General features: G+C 40.0%; 1 protein-coding gene and 1 long non-coding RNA gene across 5 annotated transcripts in view; one reads left to right on the top strand and one right to left on the bottom strand.

Moving 5' to 3' along the window:
• CPEB3 (cytoplasmic polyadenylation element binding protein 3) overlaps positions 1-15237 on the top strand; it is a 184443-nt gene that overhangs the window by 130582 nt on the left and 38624 nt on the right. For all 4 annotated transcript variants that reach the window (XM_029932231.1, XM_029932229.1, XM_029932228.1 and 1 more), the window contains one exon: positions 6959-7077. In XM_029932231.1, coding sequence (XP_029788091.1) covers positions 6959-7077 — 119 coding nt within the window. The remainder of the gene's footprint in view (positions 1-6958; positions 7078-15237) is intronic.
• Positions 8735-9432, bottom strand: LOC115285701. Its single transcript, XR_003905656.1, has 2 exons — positions 9341-9432; positions 8735-8926 (listed from the first exon to the last, which is right to left on the bottom strand). It is a non-coding gene; the product is annotated as an uncharacterized LOC115285701 (long non-coding RNA).

Genomic DNA, 15237 nt, shown 5'->3' with positions numbered 1-15237 from the left:
AATCTTCTTCCCCAAAACCATTTGGCACCAGTGGGAAAGGAAAAGCAAGCAATTTGCTGCCATCCATTCTGCCCAACCCAGAGTCATGATGGTGATAGTGCTAAGAGTTCTTATTGCTTCCATTGGAGCCCATAATTCCACCCGCAGACTAGCTCTGAGTTGAGGATCTCCCATAGCTCACAACATCTCTGAAGCCTGGCCACATTCCTCAGGTATGTGGGAAATAAGACTGCCATTTCTGAAACTTGACTTTTATGTCCTGTTATCTCTTACTGGCTCAGAGGGCAAGGGAGAACAGAAGAAGCTTATAATTTTTTGGCTAAGTTTTTTTATATATACACCTTCCAAACTAATAGAAGAACCTTCCAACAATGACAGTTTGAGGAGCTTGATTTGTAGATATAATAGGCTTTTATTAAAAGAATGTATTATTAGAATCAGCAAATAATATCACATCTGATAATTCTGTCTCCTGGTAGAAATGGCTAGTGATACATGAAAGCAAAATATTCAAGTCACTTTTTTATTTGTTTTCAGTAATATTCAGCCTATTATTCAAACAACTTTACAGTTTTCCTTTAGTATCTAGATTACTGCCCTTTATTCCCCAAACCCTTGCAAATGCACAGTGGAAAGTGCATATCATTAATTTGAACTCTAATTTTTATAACTCTAGTTTTATATAATATAGAAAACTCAGTTTTACATATTACACAAATAACTGAAAATGCAGAAAAAGAAAAATTAACACTTGCATAATACCTGGTTTACAAAGCACCTTTATGTGTGTTATTTCATAACCTACGTCTGTGTCCGATACTGAGGACAAAGACTTATTTTTTTCCATTTTATAGAGAAAAGAGCCAAGACTCAGAAAGTTTAAGTTGATTTTCAAGTTCATGGTTCTACCACTTGCTAGAACAAATTGCTTAGTCACTATGTGCAATCTCTTTAACTATAAAACAACTAAAAGTAGTGCCTACATCACAGGGTATGTGTGATGATGAAAGACTGCACTTAGAGTAATGCCTGGTGCCTAATAGATGCTCAATAAATGCTAGCTTTTATTACACACAGCTAGTAAATGTTAGGCCTTTGATCTAAATCCAGACCTTCTGACTCCTAGTCCAGAACTCTTTTCATAGTACCATGTGGAATTTGCCTTTTAGCAAATAGACTTTATTTGCATCCCACATTGACCTTGTTATTTTAGAAGGAATCTTTTTCTGTTTTGTTTGCTTTGACCTTAAATTTCTGAAGACCAAAAGAGAAATATGTTTGAAGAATTCTTCCTTCCTGATTTGTTTTTAATACTCTGACTTCTATTGTCATCTGGATTTGGTTGACCTTGAAGTGTCAGAAGGTGTTTTTAGTAGGTGAAGGTACTGTTCGTGAGTGATTTTGAATGTCTCTGGTGAATTTTGTTTTGGTTGGAAGGCCTGAGGTAGGAAGTAGGTTTGAAGAAAATTGTCCAACTTGAGTCACACCACTTTGTAATGCTAAGAGAATATTGTCATTACTGACAGTGACAGCTTGCTGGTGAGAATATAGAGATGATTTATTATAAAAGTTTACTTGCTATGAAAGAGTTATCCTGAAGAAGTTGGTTAAGTATTATGGGCCACTGTTTGGGAAAGGAAAAGAAGTTGTTGATATTTTTCTCGGTAATAATATTTGGCAGGCTTTTACTTGTGACTCCTCATTGTTTTTACTCTGTCTAATGCTAATGTTGACCATTTATGGCTGCGAGAGAGGCCTAATTGAAGATTTGAGTGCTTTTGTGGTAGCTACTCAGCTGCTATGGGGAGATACTCCCTCTCCTCTGATGCCCAAGTTGAGATCAGTGCAGGATTTTATGTGGAAGATTTCAGAGGGTATGCAGAGATGTGCCAGAAAAATGTAGTCGGCCTGGTGACCTTCTGGTGGCCAAGGAGCTGGAGAAAGCCCCAGCTCAGCGAGCTTGCCCCATCCCCAGGCCTTTTTTTTTCCCATAATATTTTATTGTCAAATTGTTTTCCATATAACACCCAGTGCTCTTCCCCTTAAGTGCCCTCCACCATCACCACCACCTCTTTTCCCCCCTCCCCCCCAGGCCTTTTTCATATGCCTGTGCATAATGTACACAGATGGGGCTCTCTCCAAGAACAAGATAGCCAGTGTGCCTCTTAGGACCTTGTGGACCATCTGTACCAGGATTTCATGTGGTGAGACAGGAGGTCTGAGAGGACATGCTGAGACCTCTTCTTTATGATTTGCATTGTTTAACCCACTCATCTCTAATACTCACTTTGGCAAGTGGAGTTAATGTTCTCACATTAAATGAAAACACTGAATTTTTAATAGATTCCTTGAGGCTTGGTGAGAGTTGGATACTGTTTCCAACAGAGAAAAGATATGAAGAAATGATATTTTTTCTAGTTTGCAGTTAGGTTTTAGTTTTCTTGCCTAGCCACCTGCTGAATCCTCTGACCCATCTAGCCTAGGAGCAGAGCCCAGAAAACATCTCTGGGTCCTACCACTTAGGCAGCCTCCCTGTTGTATCTATATACCCACTCCTGTGGGCTTGGTGCTGTCCCTGTGTGCTGGCTTCAGCCTGTTGCATTGGCCTCTCTTGGTATGCCAGGTAATGGTTGATCTGTTTCCTGCTGTGTTTGCTTAGATGGTAGTGGTTGACCTTTTTCTGCTGTATTTGCTTGAGTGCTTTGTATAATAGACAAGGAATTGGGAAAAAAGATTTTTTAAAAAGTACCCATTATTCATTATCTATTGCTACTGTCATTATGTGCTGCCCAGGACTCCCAAGAACTTTGCTTCTAGGCCTGTTGACTAGCATATTAGTTTGATTTGTGAGAATCTTCTGAGTTTGGAAGTTCTTATCCTTCTCCACTATTTATACTTTTCTGGTACCAGAGCAGAACCATATTGGTGATGGGGTTTTTTGTTTGTTTGTTTGTTTTTGAGATCAGTAGTAGGGCTGGGAGTGGACGTGACAGCTGAGAAACTTAGCAAAGCTAGAGGGGTTGCAGAGAGGCTAAAGAGCTGGATACTCAAGCTTAGACTAGCTCATGATGGGCCTTTGCTTGGCTGCCATTCATGAATGCCAGCATGGCAGTGGATGCTAGAATTGGTCCCTTGAACATCTGTTGATCTCTTTGAAGTCTTTGCTTATTCTCTCAAGTCAGAGGCCTTGCTCCTCTGGGTTATTATGGCACTTTTTGTTCCCACGTGTCTCCCTCAGCTTTGTAGCAAATAGTTGATTGTCTAAATGCCTGTTTCTTCTACCACATAAGTCTCTTGATAGTAGGAACCTACTCTCCTCCATCTCAGTCTTCTCATAAGCCATAGATTGCTGTATCCCACTTGTAATCATTGCTCAGTAAATTTTACTGAAGGTGAACAGGGGCACCTGGGTGGCTCAGTCAGTTAAGCATCCAACTTCGACTCAGGTCATGGTGTCACAGTTAGTGGGTTTGAGCCCCGTGTCAGCTCAGAGCCTGGAGCCTGCTTCAGATTTTGTGTTTCCTTCTCTCTCTGACCCTTCCCTGCTCACACTCTGTCTCTCTCTGTCACTCAACACTAAATAAATGTTTAAAAAAAATTTTTAAGTGAACAAAGCTGACTGTCTCTGTGGAAATTCTGCAGCTAGTTTCCATGTTTATTAGTTGTATACTCTGTCATGAGATAGGAGAGTATCCTTGGAGGAAAAAAAAATCATCATCAGAAGTAACATGTAAATATACATGCAAATATAACATGCAAATAACTCTAGGTTATTATTGGGCTTTTGGGGGGGCAGCTTTTGTTGGAATATAATTCACACACCATACAGTTGACCCATTTAAAATGTAAAATTCAATGGTTTTCAGTATGTTCACAGAGTTATGCCACCATCACCACAATCAATCTTAGAAAATATTCATCATCCCCATAAGAAACCCTATACCTATTCCCTCCAGTCATTTAGCCTGAGGCAACCACTAATCTATTTTTTTTTTTTTTTTGGTCTCCATAGATATACCTATTCTGGGCATTTTATATAAATGGAATCATATAATATTTGTGCCTAGCTTCTTTCACTTAGCATAATATTTTCAAGGTACATCCATGTTGTAGCATTTATCAAAACTAAAGATTGGTGGAAGTTAGAGGACTGGTGATGCTTGTCGTTTTGGCTAGTGGTTGTGGCTCAGGCCAGTGATGAGTCTGCTGACTCTTATGATGACCAGATCTATAGGCATACGATGGAGATACTGTGGGTTTGGTTTTAGAACACCACAATGAAGCAAATATTTCAATAAAGTGAACCAAATGAATTTAGTTTCCCAGTGCATATAAAAGTCATGTTTAACTATACTGTAGTCTATTACGTATGCAATAGCATTGTCTAAAAAACTGCATACCTTAATTAAAAATGACTTTATTGCTAAAAAATGCTAACCATCATCTGAATTTTCGGTGAATTATAATCATTTTTTGGTGGAGGATCAAATCTCCGTGTTCATGGCTGCTGACAGATCAGGGTGGTGGTTGCTAAAGGTTGGGATGGCTTTGGAAATGTCTTTAAAAAAGACAACAGTTGACTTTGTCACATCAATTGACTCCTTTCACAAATGATTTCTCTGTGGCACACAATACTGTTTGATAATATTTTAACCCACAGTAAAGCTTCTTTCAAAATTGGGGTTAGTGCTCTCAAACTCGGCCTCTGCTTTATCAGCTAAGTTTATGTAATATTCTAAATCTTTTATCATTTCAACAATCTTCACAGCATTTTCACCAATAATAGATTCCATCTCAAGAAACCATTTTCTTTGCTTATCCTCATCTGTTAACATTTTATCGTGAGATGACAGTCATTTAGTTACATCTTCAAGCTTCACTTCTAATTCTAGTTCTCTTGCTCTTTCCACCACATCTGCAGTAACTTCCTCCACTGAAGTCCTCAGCCCCTCAAAGTCACCCATAAGGGTTGGACTCAGCTTCTTCCAAACTTCTGTCATGGTGATATTTTGACATCTTCCCTTGAACCATGAATGTTCTTAATGGCATCTAGAATGGTGAATCCTTTCCAGAAGGTTTTCAGTTTGCTTTGCCCAGATCCATCAGAGGCAGCTACAGCTTTATGAAATGTGTTTCTTAAATAATAAAACTTGTGGCACTCCTGGTTGACTTAGTCAGGGAAGCCTGCAACTCTTGATCTCAGGGTTGAGTTTGAGCCCCAAGTTGGATGTAGTGATTACTAAAACAAAACAAAAAGAAACAAAAAAAGAACAAACTTTAAAAATATAATAAGACTCGAAAGTTGAAATGGCTCCTTGATCCATGGGCTGCAGAATAATGTGCTAGCAAGCAGGAAAACAACATTCACTTCATTGTACATCTCCATCAGTGCTCTTAGGTAACCAAGTGCATTGTCAGTGAGCAGTAATATTTGTAAAGGAATCTATTTTTCTGAGCAGTAGGTCAACAGTGGGCCTAACATACTCAGTAAGCTGTATTGTAAACAGATGTGCTGTCAACTAGGCTTTCTCATTCCATTTATAGAGCACAGGCAGAGTGGATCTAGCTTGATTCCTAAGGCCTGTTGGATTTTCAGAATGGTCAGTGAGCACTGACTTCAACTTAAAGTTATCAGCTGCATTAACCCCTAACAAGAGAGTGAGTCTGTCCTTGGAACGTTTGAAGATTTGAAGTTTGGCATTGAAGCTTTAGCTATGAAAGTTCTAGATGGCATCTTCTTCCAATAGAAGATTGTTTCTTCTGTGTTGAAAAATCTGTTGTTTAGTGCAGCCACTTTCATGAATGACCTTAGCTAGATCTTCTGGATAATCTGCTACAGCTTCTGCATCAGCACTTGCTCTTTTACCTTGCACTTTTATGTTATGGAGACGGCTTCTTTCTTTAAACTTCATCAACCTCTGCTAGTTTCTAGCATTTCTTCTGTGGTTTCTTCACCTTTCTCAATCTTCATGGAATTGCACAGAGTTAGAGCATTGCTCTGGATAAGGCTTTGATTGAAGGGAAAGTTGTGGCTGCTCTGATCTTCCATCTAAACCACTAGAACTTTCTTTATATCAACCATAAACCACTTCTTATCATTAATGTGTTCACCGGAGTAGCACTTTTAATTTCCTTCAAGAACTTTTCCTTTGCACTGCAGCTTGGCTAACTGGCTCAAGAGGCCTAGCCTGTGGCCCCTCTCAGCTTTCAACATGTCTTCCACACTACGCCTCACCATTTCTACGTGCTGATTTAAAGTGAGAGAAATGTGACTCTTCCTTTCACTTGGAGGCAGCTATAGGGTTATTAGTTGGCCTGATTTCAGGGAATTGAAATTATTGTTGTGTCTCAGGGAATAGGGAACCCCAAGGAGAGGAGGGAAGACAGTGGAAAGGCTGGTCAGTGGAGAGCAGGTTTTCTGTCTTCTGTGGTCACCGTTCATGGTGCCCCAGTCATGATAGTAACTCAAAAATCCCTGATCACAGATCACCATGACCAATATAATAATAATGATGAAAAACTTTGAAATATTGTGAGAATTACCAAAATGTGACACGTTGACACAAAGTAAACAAATGCTTTTGGAAAAAGGGCTCCAGTAGACTTAATTGACCTAAGGTTGCCACAGCCTTCAGTTTGTAAAACAAACAAACAAAAAAACTCAGTATCTGCACAGCACAGTAAAGTGAAGCTCAATAAAATTTCATAGAAATTCCATAGAGGAGTTCTGAACTTGCTTCTCTGAGCAATTATAAGAAGTAAGTGAGACAGTGTCAGTGAGTACCTAATTCAATGCCTGGCACATGAGGGTCTCAATGACTGTTACTTCCCTGTGTCCCATTTCAGATTCTTGGATTCTAGTAAGAATTTGCCAAAGTAAATAACAACAGATAAATTTTTATTTGATACTTTAACTTACTGATTTTTCCCTCTATCCTTTTGTTTTTGTCCTCCCAAGGCTATGCCTTTCTGCTGTTCCAGGAGGAGAGCTCAGTGCAAGCGTTGATAGATGCCTGCCTGGAAGAAGACGGGAAACTGTACCTGTGTGTGTCAAGCCCCACCATCAAGGATAAACCGGTAAGTAATATGCACCCAGCTGTTGCTTTTCCAGAACGCAGATGCATTTGGAATAGCTGAGTGCCTCCTTTTTGTAATGGGAGCGCTGGTAACTAGGATCCTCTTACCCGGGGTGACCTTGCTATGCAGTCAAGCTGGACTATTGTTGATGAGAACCTAATAACAAATTACTCAGTATTTCATTTTATACCTTTGGAATCACGTGTAAACAAATGTGTCCTTGTCTTTCCCTTTACAGCTCTTTTAAGTTAATTCCTATTCAATAACTCTGAATTGAAGTAAACAATGCTCTTAGCGCTTTTGGCAACTGGTTTCTGTCATTTTTCAGATCAAGGACAGGAGTAATTTATTTAAAAAAAAAGAAAGATCACAATCGGTAATGTTTATGACCCTGTGAATGCAAGGCATTGTGGGTGGTACCCACAATTGGCCTACCTAGAGCTTACACTCTAAAGCAGATAGCTTCAAACAGAGTGGGAGAGGGCAAGGACAGAGAACATGAACCCCAAACCATAAACAACAAATGTACACTTATACAGAGTTTGTGGTTAAGAGTTTGCGGTTTCTGAGCCAAAGCATGTGAATAAGTCATTGGGTAAGAGATGAAGACTGCTTCCTTTCTCCTGACAGGGGTTATCAGTGAAGAAGGGGCAAGGCTGTATTCAGAACAACAAAAAAAGAAATTGATTAACACGGCAAAGATAGGATCGAGGGAACTCGGGAGGGGGTGCGTGTGTGTCAAGAGCTGGTGCTAGGAGTGGGAAATAGAGTAAAAACTGTGATATGGACCAAGGGACCAAGGCAGGTATCTCTCCCTGTCAGACTTACACCAGATGTGTGTGGCTTGCTTGGCAGTTAGGCTTACTCTCAGAAATGTGCATGGCGAAAGAGTTGGGGTCAGAAGTAGAAAACTTGACGATGGCATTTAAGTTATCTGCTTGGCTCATAATAAGTCACCTAATCCTAGCAGAATCTTGGTTTCCTCGTCTATAAAAATGACAGGAATAATGATTTCTCTCTGTGATGTTAAGCAGCTCAGATAAGAGGGGAATGACTATGAAAGCACATGGTACTTGTGCAAATGTAACTGGATGATGCTATTCGAGCCTCATGGTGCTGTAGTCAGGAGAGCAAGATTAGAACTTATTATCTACATGGTAACATCCACTGAAAAGAATGGTGGTGTCTAGAACAGGGTTTACAGTTGGCTGCAGGAGAATGACGCTGGAACTTGTCCACCTCTAAGGAGGAGACTGCAGCATGGAAAGCAGAAGGAGTTACAAAGAATGAAATACTGGGTTATGGAATAATCAATGCAGAAAAAGAAGAAGCAAGGACTTTAGCAAATGTGAGAGTGCCACCATATATTTCATATTCTGGGGCCATTACCAAATTTTTATAGCAGTTAGCAGACTTGGATAGGGTATCTATGCAGGTGGGGAAAAAGAGTAGGGGACCTTTGCTAACTTCGGTCTTAATTTAAGCTGGGGAAAGGCTGTGTGCACTGTGACTAGAATAGGAATGTTTAGTGTTTCCTCTGAACAAATAATGAGAAAGCTGAAATAACATCTCTAAACCTCTTTGGAATAGTGTAAGATTAGAAAGACCGATCCCAATTTGTCATGGTCAGCTGTCGGAAAAGTAAATGATCAACCTCCAGAGAGCCTCTGCCACTGGAGGAGAGGATTAGAAATATATTTATACATTTAAAAAAAAAATGATGCAGAGGGGTAGAGATCCACATGGAGATAGTTATGCCCGAAGTAGACTAGGAAGCTGTTGAATTGAGGAGAGGAGACTGGAGACCAGCAGGTGGGCTTGTGTACCTTGGAAGTCCACCGTGTGCACTCTGTGGGGAAAAGAGGCCAGTACACCTTTTCAGGACACGCCTTCACCAGGACTGGACATCTCTTGAGAAGGGAGTGAGCAGTGGTGGTTGCAGATGAAGGTGGTATGTTCAGTGTTTTTTCTCCAAATACATGTAGTACCCTGAGCATGAAGGACTTTTGAAAATAATTCATGTAACTATCTGTTTTGGAAATGTTTATGGGGAAACTAACTTTCACTGTTTGTGTTTCTACAAATTTTTGCCTTTTTGCAGTTTTCATTTTCTGAACTCAAATGAAGCAGTTTTATTGGAGCTTGGTGAATTCTGAATCGTGGCTGCCGATCACGTATTTCTTTAAGCCAGGCATACTCAGAATTTCCAGCACAAACAATTTGAATAAAACTTAGGGTGGAAAATAGAAAAGTCCCCAAATACCTGTAATTCTAATGAACTGGATCTCATTTTGGGTTCCAGCTCTTTTGGTTCCATTTTTGAAACCTCTTTGTTGGCTTTAGCTCCACATCTATCACTCCCAGCCTCATTTGGCCACACTTCTCCACCCGGCTTTCAGTACATTCCACCTCGTTTTGGATGCTCCCACAGAAAGTGAGAGCTGGGTTGAACTCTTGGGAGTAAATGAGGACCTTGGCAATAACTCAAGGTAAAGTCAACCTTTGGAGCTCATTCATCAAACCTTGTGAGCTATGGCTTTTTCTACTTCTTGGCTTGGCTACCTTTCAAAATCCTAGTACCCTCATTCTGTTGTTTAGTTCTCTTTGATCCTCCCTGGATTTCTCCTTGGAAATACACAGTGTTCCAGAATGACCTCACAGATTTTCTATTCATTAACATTCTTCCTTATTCTGTTCCCCCAAATCAAACCCCCATTCCCTTTGTGTGGATTACGTTAATCAGATTATTTTCCTAATACAAAGCCTGATAGCAAGGTCCCTTCTCACCTGTTTATGATCATGTTGGTTTTTTTAACTCAAATCCCAAATCAGTGGATTTCAGATAGTATCAGGAGATATTTTTGGTCAGTGATTACCTCTACCCTATGTATAGGTCTGACCCTGAAAGATGACAGAAGACACTGTATTTATAGCTTGATTAATTGACTTCTCAGTACCAAAGACTAGGTAGACAAATTGGTAACAGCAGGAACTATTTCAGAGCTCCTAGATATGTGACTTTTACCCCTCCTCCAGCCAGAGGAGTTCTGTAGCTCAGATGTCCCAGGCATCCCAGAGGATAGCTTTATTCTTGTCCAGGCTTCCAGTGAAGTGGACAGACATTGTGACAGTGGTCCCTCTTGTCAAGGTGATTCCACTTTTTGAGTGTATAAATAGATTGAACTTGAAGGTTCAAAACAGCAAACTGATAGAGCAGGAAACCTGCTGGAGTCTCACAGAGATAGGGGCTGAAAAACAGCCTTGAAGAAGAGATGTGGAAGGGGGGGATGTTTATGATTCTTACCTTCTAAAACACTTTGGCCAGAGGTATGGATTAGTAAACACCTTGAAAGGAGTATTACAGAAGTTTCCTGCTTCCTCTGCCTTACAATGTATAACATAATCACAGTTTTTAAATACCCTGAAATAGGATGGGTTGATTTTGCTATACAGTTGACCCTTGAGCAGTTGGGGTAGGGGTGTTAGGGCTGCTGATGCCCCATGTAGTCGAAAAAGCCACTTAACTTTTGACTCCCCAGAAACGTTATTGACTACCAAAGTCCTACCATTGACCAGAAGCCTTAATGATAACACACACTGATGATTAAACCTATTGTATATATATAATGTATATATTATATACCATATTCTTGGAATAAAGCAAGCTAGAGAAAAGATAATGTTATTAAGAAAATCATGAGGAGAAAAAGTGTAGTATACTGTATTAATAAAAAAAAATCTACATATAAGTGGACTTGCGTGCTTCAAACCTGTATTGTTCAAGGGTCAACTGTACATTTAAAACTGTCTTAGCAAACTGAAGGTGCTTATGTAAGGTCCATTGTTTAGCCTGTTGCTCAGGTAACATGGTCATCCACTCAAAATTTGAAAAACAAGAAATTGGGGGGGAAAATGTTAGGAGCAAGGAAGCTGGAAATCATGTGGAGGCTGGCTAAGTACTTTAATTTTTAGTTCTGTCCAATCTGTCTATAATTCTGTCTCTCCTACTCCCTTTTATATATCAGCAGGATCTCCAGCACTTTGAATCACTCCTCTTTAGGTACAAAGATAGTCCAGATCCCTTTGCCTGGGACTTAAGACTTTCCCAGTCTGATTTCAAGTTTTTTCCAACCTTTCTTTTTTCTCTTTCCTTCCAAACCCCATATTCCAGTCAACTGAAATACTTCTGCTCCCATTTCAGTTTTTAATTGCTACATTTATTTTATTTTATTTTTTGCTAGTTATTTTAAGACCCTCTCAAATGCCATCTCTTTCATGAAGCCTTCTCTGATCACTATACCATCCATAGTGACTCACTCCTACTGTTACAGCTATCTCCAGCCCACATTCAGCCATCTTTTTTTTTAAAGTAGTGTGCCTTCATTCCTTTATATATTTTTGAGGAACTATTATGGACAAGGCATTAGAGTTGGTTACTGTGAATCAGACATAAAATCCTGTGTTCAGAAAATTAATAGTATAATAGGTAGGTGAAACAAGTATGTAAATAAATACACAAACCTATAGAGCCTGGCACATAAAAGTTTTTCAAATATTTGTCAATTTTAGAAAAAATAACAAATACAATGAGGATAAGATTAAGTGCTTTGGAGCGTTTCTATATACCTAGGTTGATGAAAGAAAGCTTCTTGGATGAAGTGTCATTTGAATTAGGCCTTGAAAGTTGAAAAGGGTTTGGAGATTGGCTAGGGGAGAGGCGGAGGTGTGCAAGTGTGGAAAGTGGACATATCAGAGAAAGGCCACAACATAAACACAGAAAGGAGAAACTGCTGATTGTGCGGATAACTTATAGGTTGATTAGATGGAGCACAGATGTGTGAAAGGGAGTAGAGGGAAATTAAATTGGGAAAATTAAGTAGGGGCTAAGTTACAGGGCACCTTGATTGATGGCCTCAGTCTTTGGATTTGTGGTATATTTACTTAAACTGTTTCATTCTCCACCATCTTACCTCCTAAGACAATAACTATAATTTTATCTTGGCTCAGTCAAATTGGATTCACCATATCCCTCCTTAGAAATCTTCAGCATCTCTGATCTTCTTTCTTTCTTTATTTGTTCCTTTTGGTCTAAATTTGTGGTTTGGGCAGCTTCTATTATAGGAATTTCTCCAAAGGAGGAATTTCTTCTCTAAAATGAGAGAAATACCTCTTATTCATAATAAATCTTCCCCCCTCTCCCCAGGGTCTGGATTTGCAGTTGAGTCCAGAGTTTCTTACTGCTTGAACTTTGGAAGCTATAATTCCTTTCTAAAGAGGTCTAAAAGATGCTGCAGTCCTGATATACTAAAATGGCTTCTAGGGGGTAAAATAGCCAGTACCATCCCCTGAGGGACCATATTTAGTGTTTTCCAAAGTGTGTTATGAATTACACTACCCTATCAGACGCTGGTCTCCTGAGAAGATCATTGAAAAAAGGTTTGCTTGTAGCAATGATACGTATCATTTGTTGATAACTTACTTTGTGCATCTTATGTCCATCTGCTCCTTTAATTAAAGTTTCCATAGCTGAAAACATTTGGGGAAAATTGACATTTTAAGGTTCTAAGAAGTCTTGCAATAAATAAATTTGTGTAATATTTTTTAAGCCCACATTTGATTACTGTTTTGGGATTATACCTGTGAAGATTTTGGTAGAATTAATATTCCATGAAGTTCATTCAAAAAATAGGCTTCTTCCCAGGAAAAACTTAGGTAACTAGAACTTTCATGTGTACATTACTCTCAAGAGTGTTACTGATCAGCATGCCAGTAACAACATCCTTGTCCTCGTACCATGGAGCTGCAAATACACTTTTATGTAGACGTTGGACAAAATTGTCTGGCTGCAGAGCACAACTGCATGAGGCTATGAACCTGGAAGTTAAAATAGCTGAAAATATAGTGCCGATTTCATTGCTAAATCATTTTCTTCAACTTTTCTTTTTTTTTATTTTTTTTAATGTTTTGTTTATTTTTGATACAGAGAGACAGAGCATGAGAGGGGGAGGGGCAGAAAGAGAAGGAGACACAGAACCGAAAGCAGGCTCCAGGCTCTGAGCTAGCTGTCAGCACAGAGCCCGATGCGGGGCTCGAACCCACGAACTTGAGATCTGACCTGAGCCGAAGTCGGAGGCTTAGCCGACTGAGCCACCCAGGCGCCCCTCTTCAGCTTTTCTAAATGCTAGTTTTGTTTGTAGGTTTAATAAGAATCTATCAGTCATGTCTTTTTTTTTAATAGATTTAAAAAATTTTTTTAATGTTTTATTTATTTTTGAGAGAGAGAGAGACAGTGTGAGCAGGGGAGGGTCAGAGAGAGAGGGAGTCACAGAATCTGAAGCAGGCTCCAGGCTCTGAGCTAGCTGTCAGCACAGAGCCCAAGGCGGGGCTCAAACCCACAAACTGTGAGATCATGACCTGATCCAAAGCCGATGCTTAACTGACTGAGCCACCCAGGCGCCCCTATCAGACATGTCTTAATGCATTGAAAATGAGTAGAATAAATTTAGAAAGAAGGAGAGAAGTTAACCATTCACAAATCAAAATGCATTTTGACTTGTTCGGAGACTCTCAGGAAGTATGACTGGTGGCCAGTAACCTGGAGGACAAGGAATCTTGCAGGCAAAGGATATCACTGCATTGGAAAGAGCACACACACACACACACACACTCACACTCTTTGGATAAGATAAACCTGGCTTTCAGCTCTGAGTTGACTTCACTCTTTTAGCCTTCATTTCCTTATCTCTAAAGTAGGTATAATATTTACAGCATAATAGTTATAGTGAGTTTAAGTGTGACACTGTGTTAAAATGCCTAGCATAGTGGCATAGTATGTGTGCTTAAAAGTGCTGGTTTCTTCTTTCTTTCAAAAGGAGATCCTCTATCATGCCTGTTTTCTAAGTGATGTAGGAGGGTCAGCAGCAACATCCATGAGTAGGTCACTGGGAGGTGAGGGGGCATCAGAAATTGTGCTGATTAGGCCAAGCCCTGAGCTACCCACTGGTGACCAAACATACTGTATTTCCATTATCCCTGGAAGGAGGCTTTCAGTAATCTGACAGCTATAGAAGGGCAGATTCTGGACATCTTGTGGCATCAGCATCCGCCCCTCAGGAAAACCTTTGTTAATTCACCAGAACCCCGATGAGTACAGAGTGCTCACTAAGAATTGGGCACTTTGCCAGGCAGTTGGGACTCACGCAGATGTATGGTCTCAGCCATAGAGGACCCTAGAGCCGCTAGGAAATAGACATGTAAATACTAAGTGAAATAAGGAGTCAAAGTATGATCAAAGTATTATAAGGAGTAGTTGTGGGGTGGGGGCTCAAAGGCAAAGTTGTCAGATGTTCCTGAGAGAGTCAGGAAGGCATTTAGAGAGAAGGAATTCCCTTAAATCTTCCCGTTACAAGTATGGTTATTAATCATTGCATTTAATTGATAATGGCTTTATAAGTCCAGCATAGAGCAAAGCTGTACATCACTGTTTTCAGGGTACAGTTTATGCATGCTCTGTTTTTTCTACTGGGCGCCCTTATGAAACAGTATGCAGAGTGCTATATGAATTGTTCAAAAATAGCTCGAGGGCTGTAAGTCTGAGTGCATCAGGCAAGTTTTGCTGCTTGGTGCAGGTGGTAGCAGTTTGTTTCCTTTTAGTACCCGGACTGTTTCCTCACCTGATGGTAGACCTACAGCATTCTGGGAGGGCATGAGAAAATTTCCCAGGGTGACTTTTGGGTCCCTGGGTAGGAAGAATCCTGGCTATTTTGATGAAGCTCTCTGCGGGCTGCAATCTATTTGTATCTAAGGAATGGGAGGAATAATCTGAGCGTGAGCAGCCCATGGTTCAGAAGTCTTTCTTACCAAGAGCAATGAAACCATTAGGTATTAGGTTCCTTTCTGGCCACTTCCTCCAGAAGATACAAGGAGGGTATCTCCCCCTCTCCACTGGGTGGAGAGCAGCACTTGATAATAATAGGTAGCATCAAAACTCCTGGAAATTGGCTGACCTGTTTGTTAGGGAGCTGTATGGTAGAATTAGGTTGAAATAAGATGCCAAATATGAATGTTCTTTGAAGGATCCAAACCACAATTACTGCTGTTGGTGGCTGTTAGTTTTGGCGGTTAATAATAATAAAACAACCCCTTATAACATGGAAGAGA

This window comes from Suricata suricatta, chromosome 2 (assembly GCF_006229205.1).
Source record: "Suricata suricatta isolate VVHF042 chromosome 2, meerkat_22Aug2017_6uvM2_HiC, whole genome shotgun sequence".
NCBI lineage: Eukaryota > Metazoa > Chordata > Mammalia > Carnivora > Herpestidae > Suricata > Suricata suricatta.
This window is presented reverse-complemented; position numbering and strand designations above follow the sequence as displayed.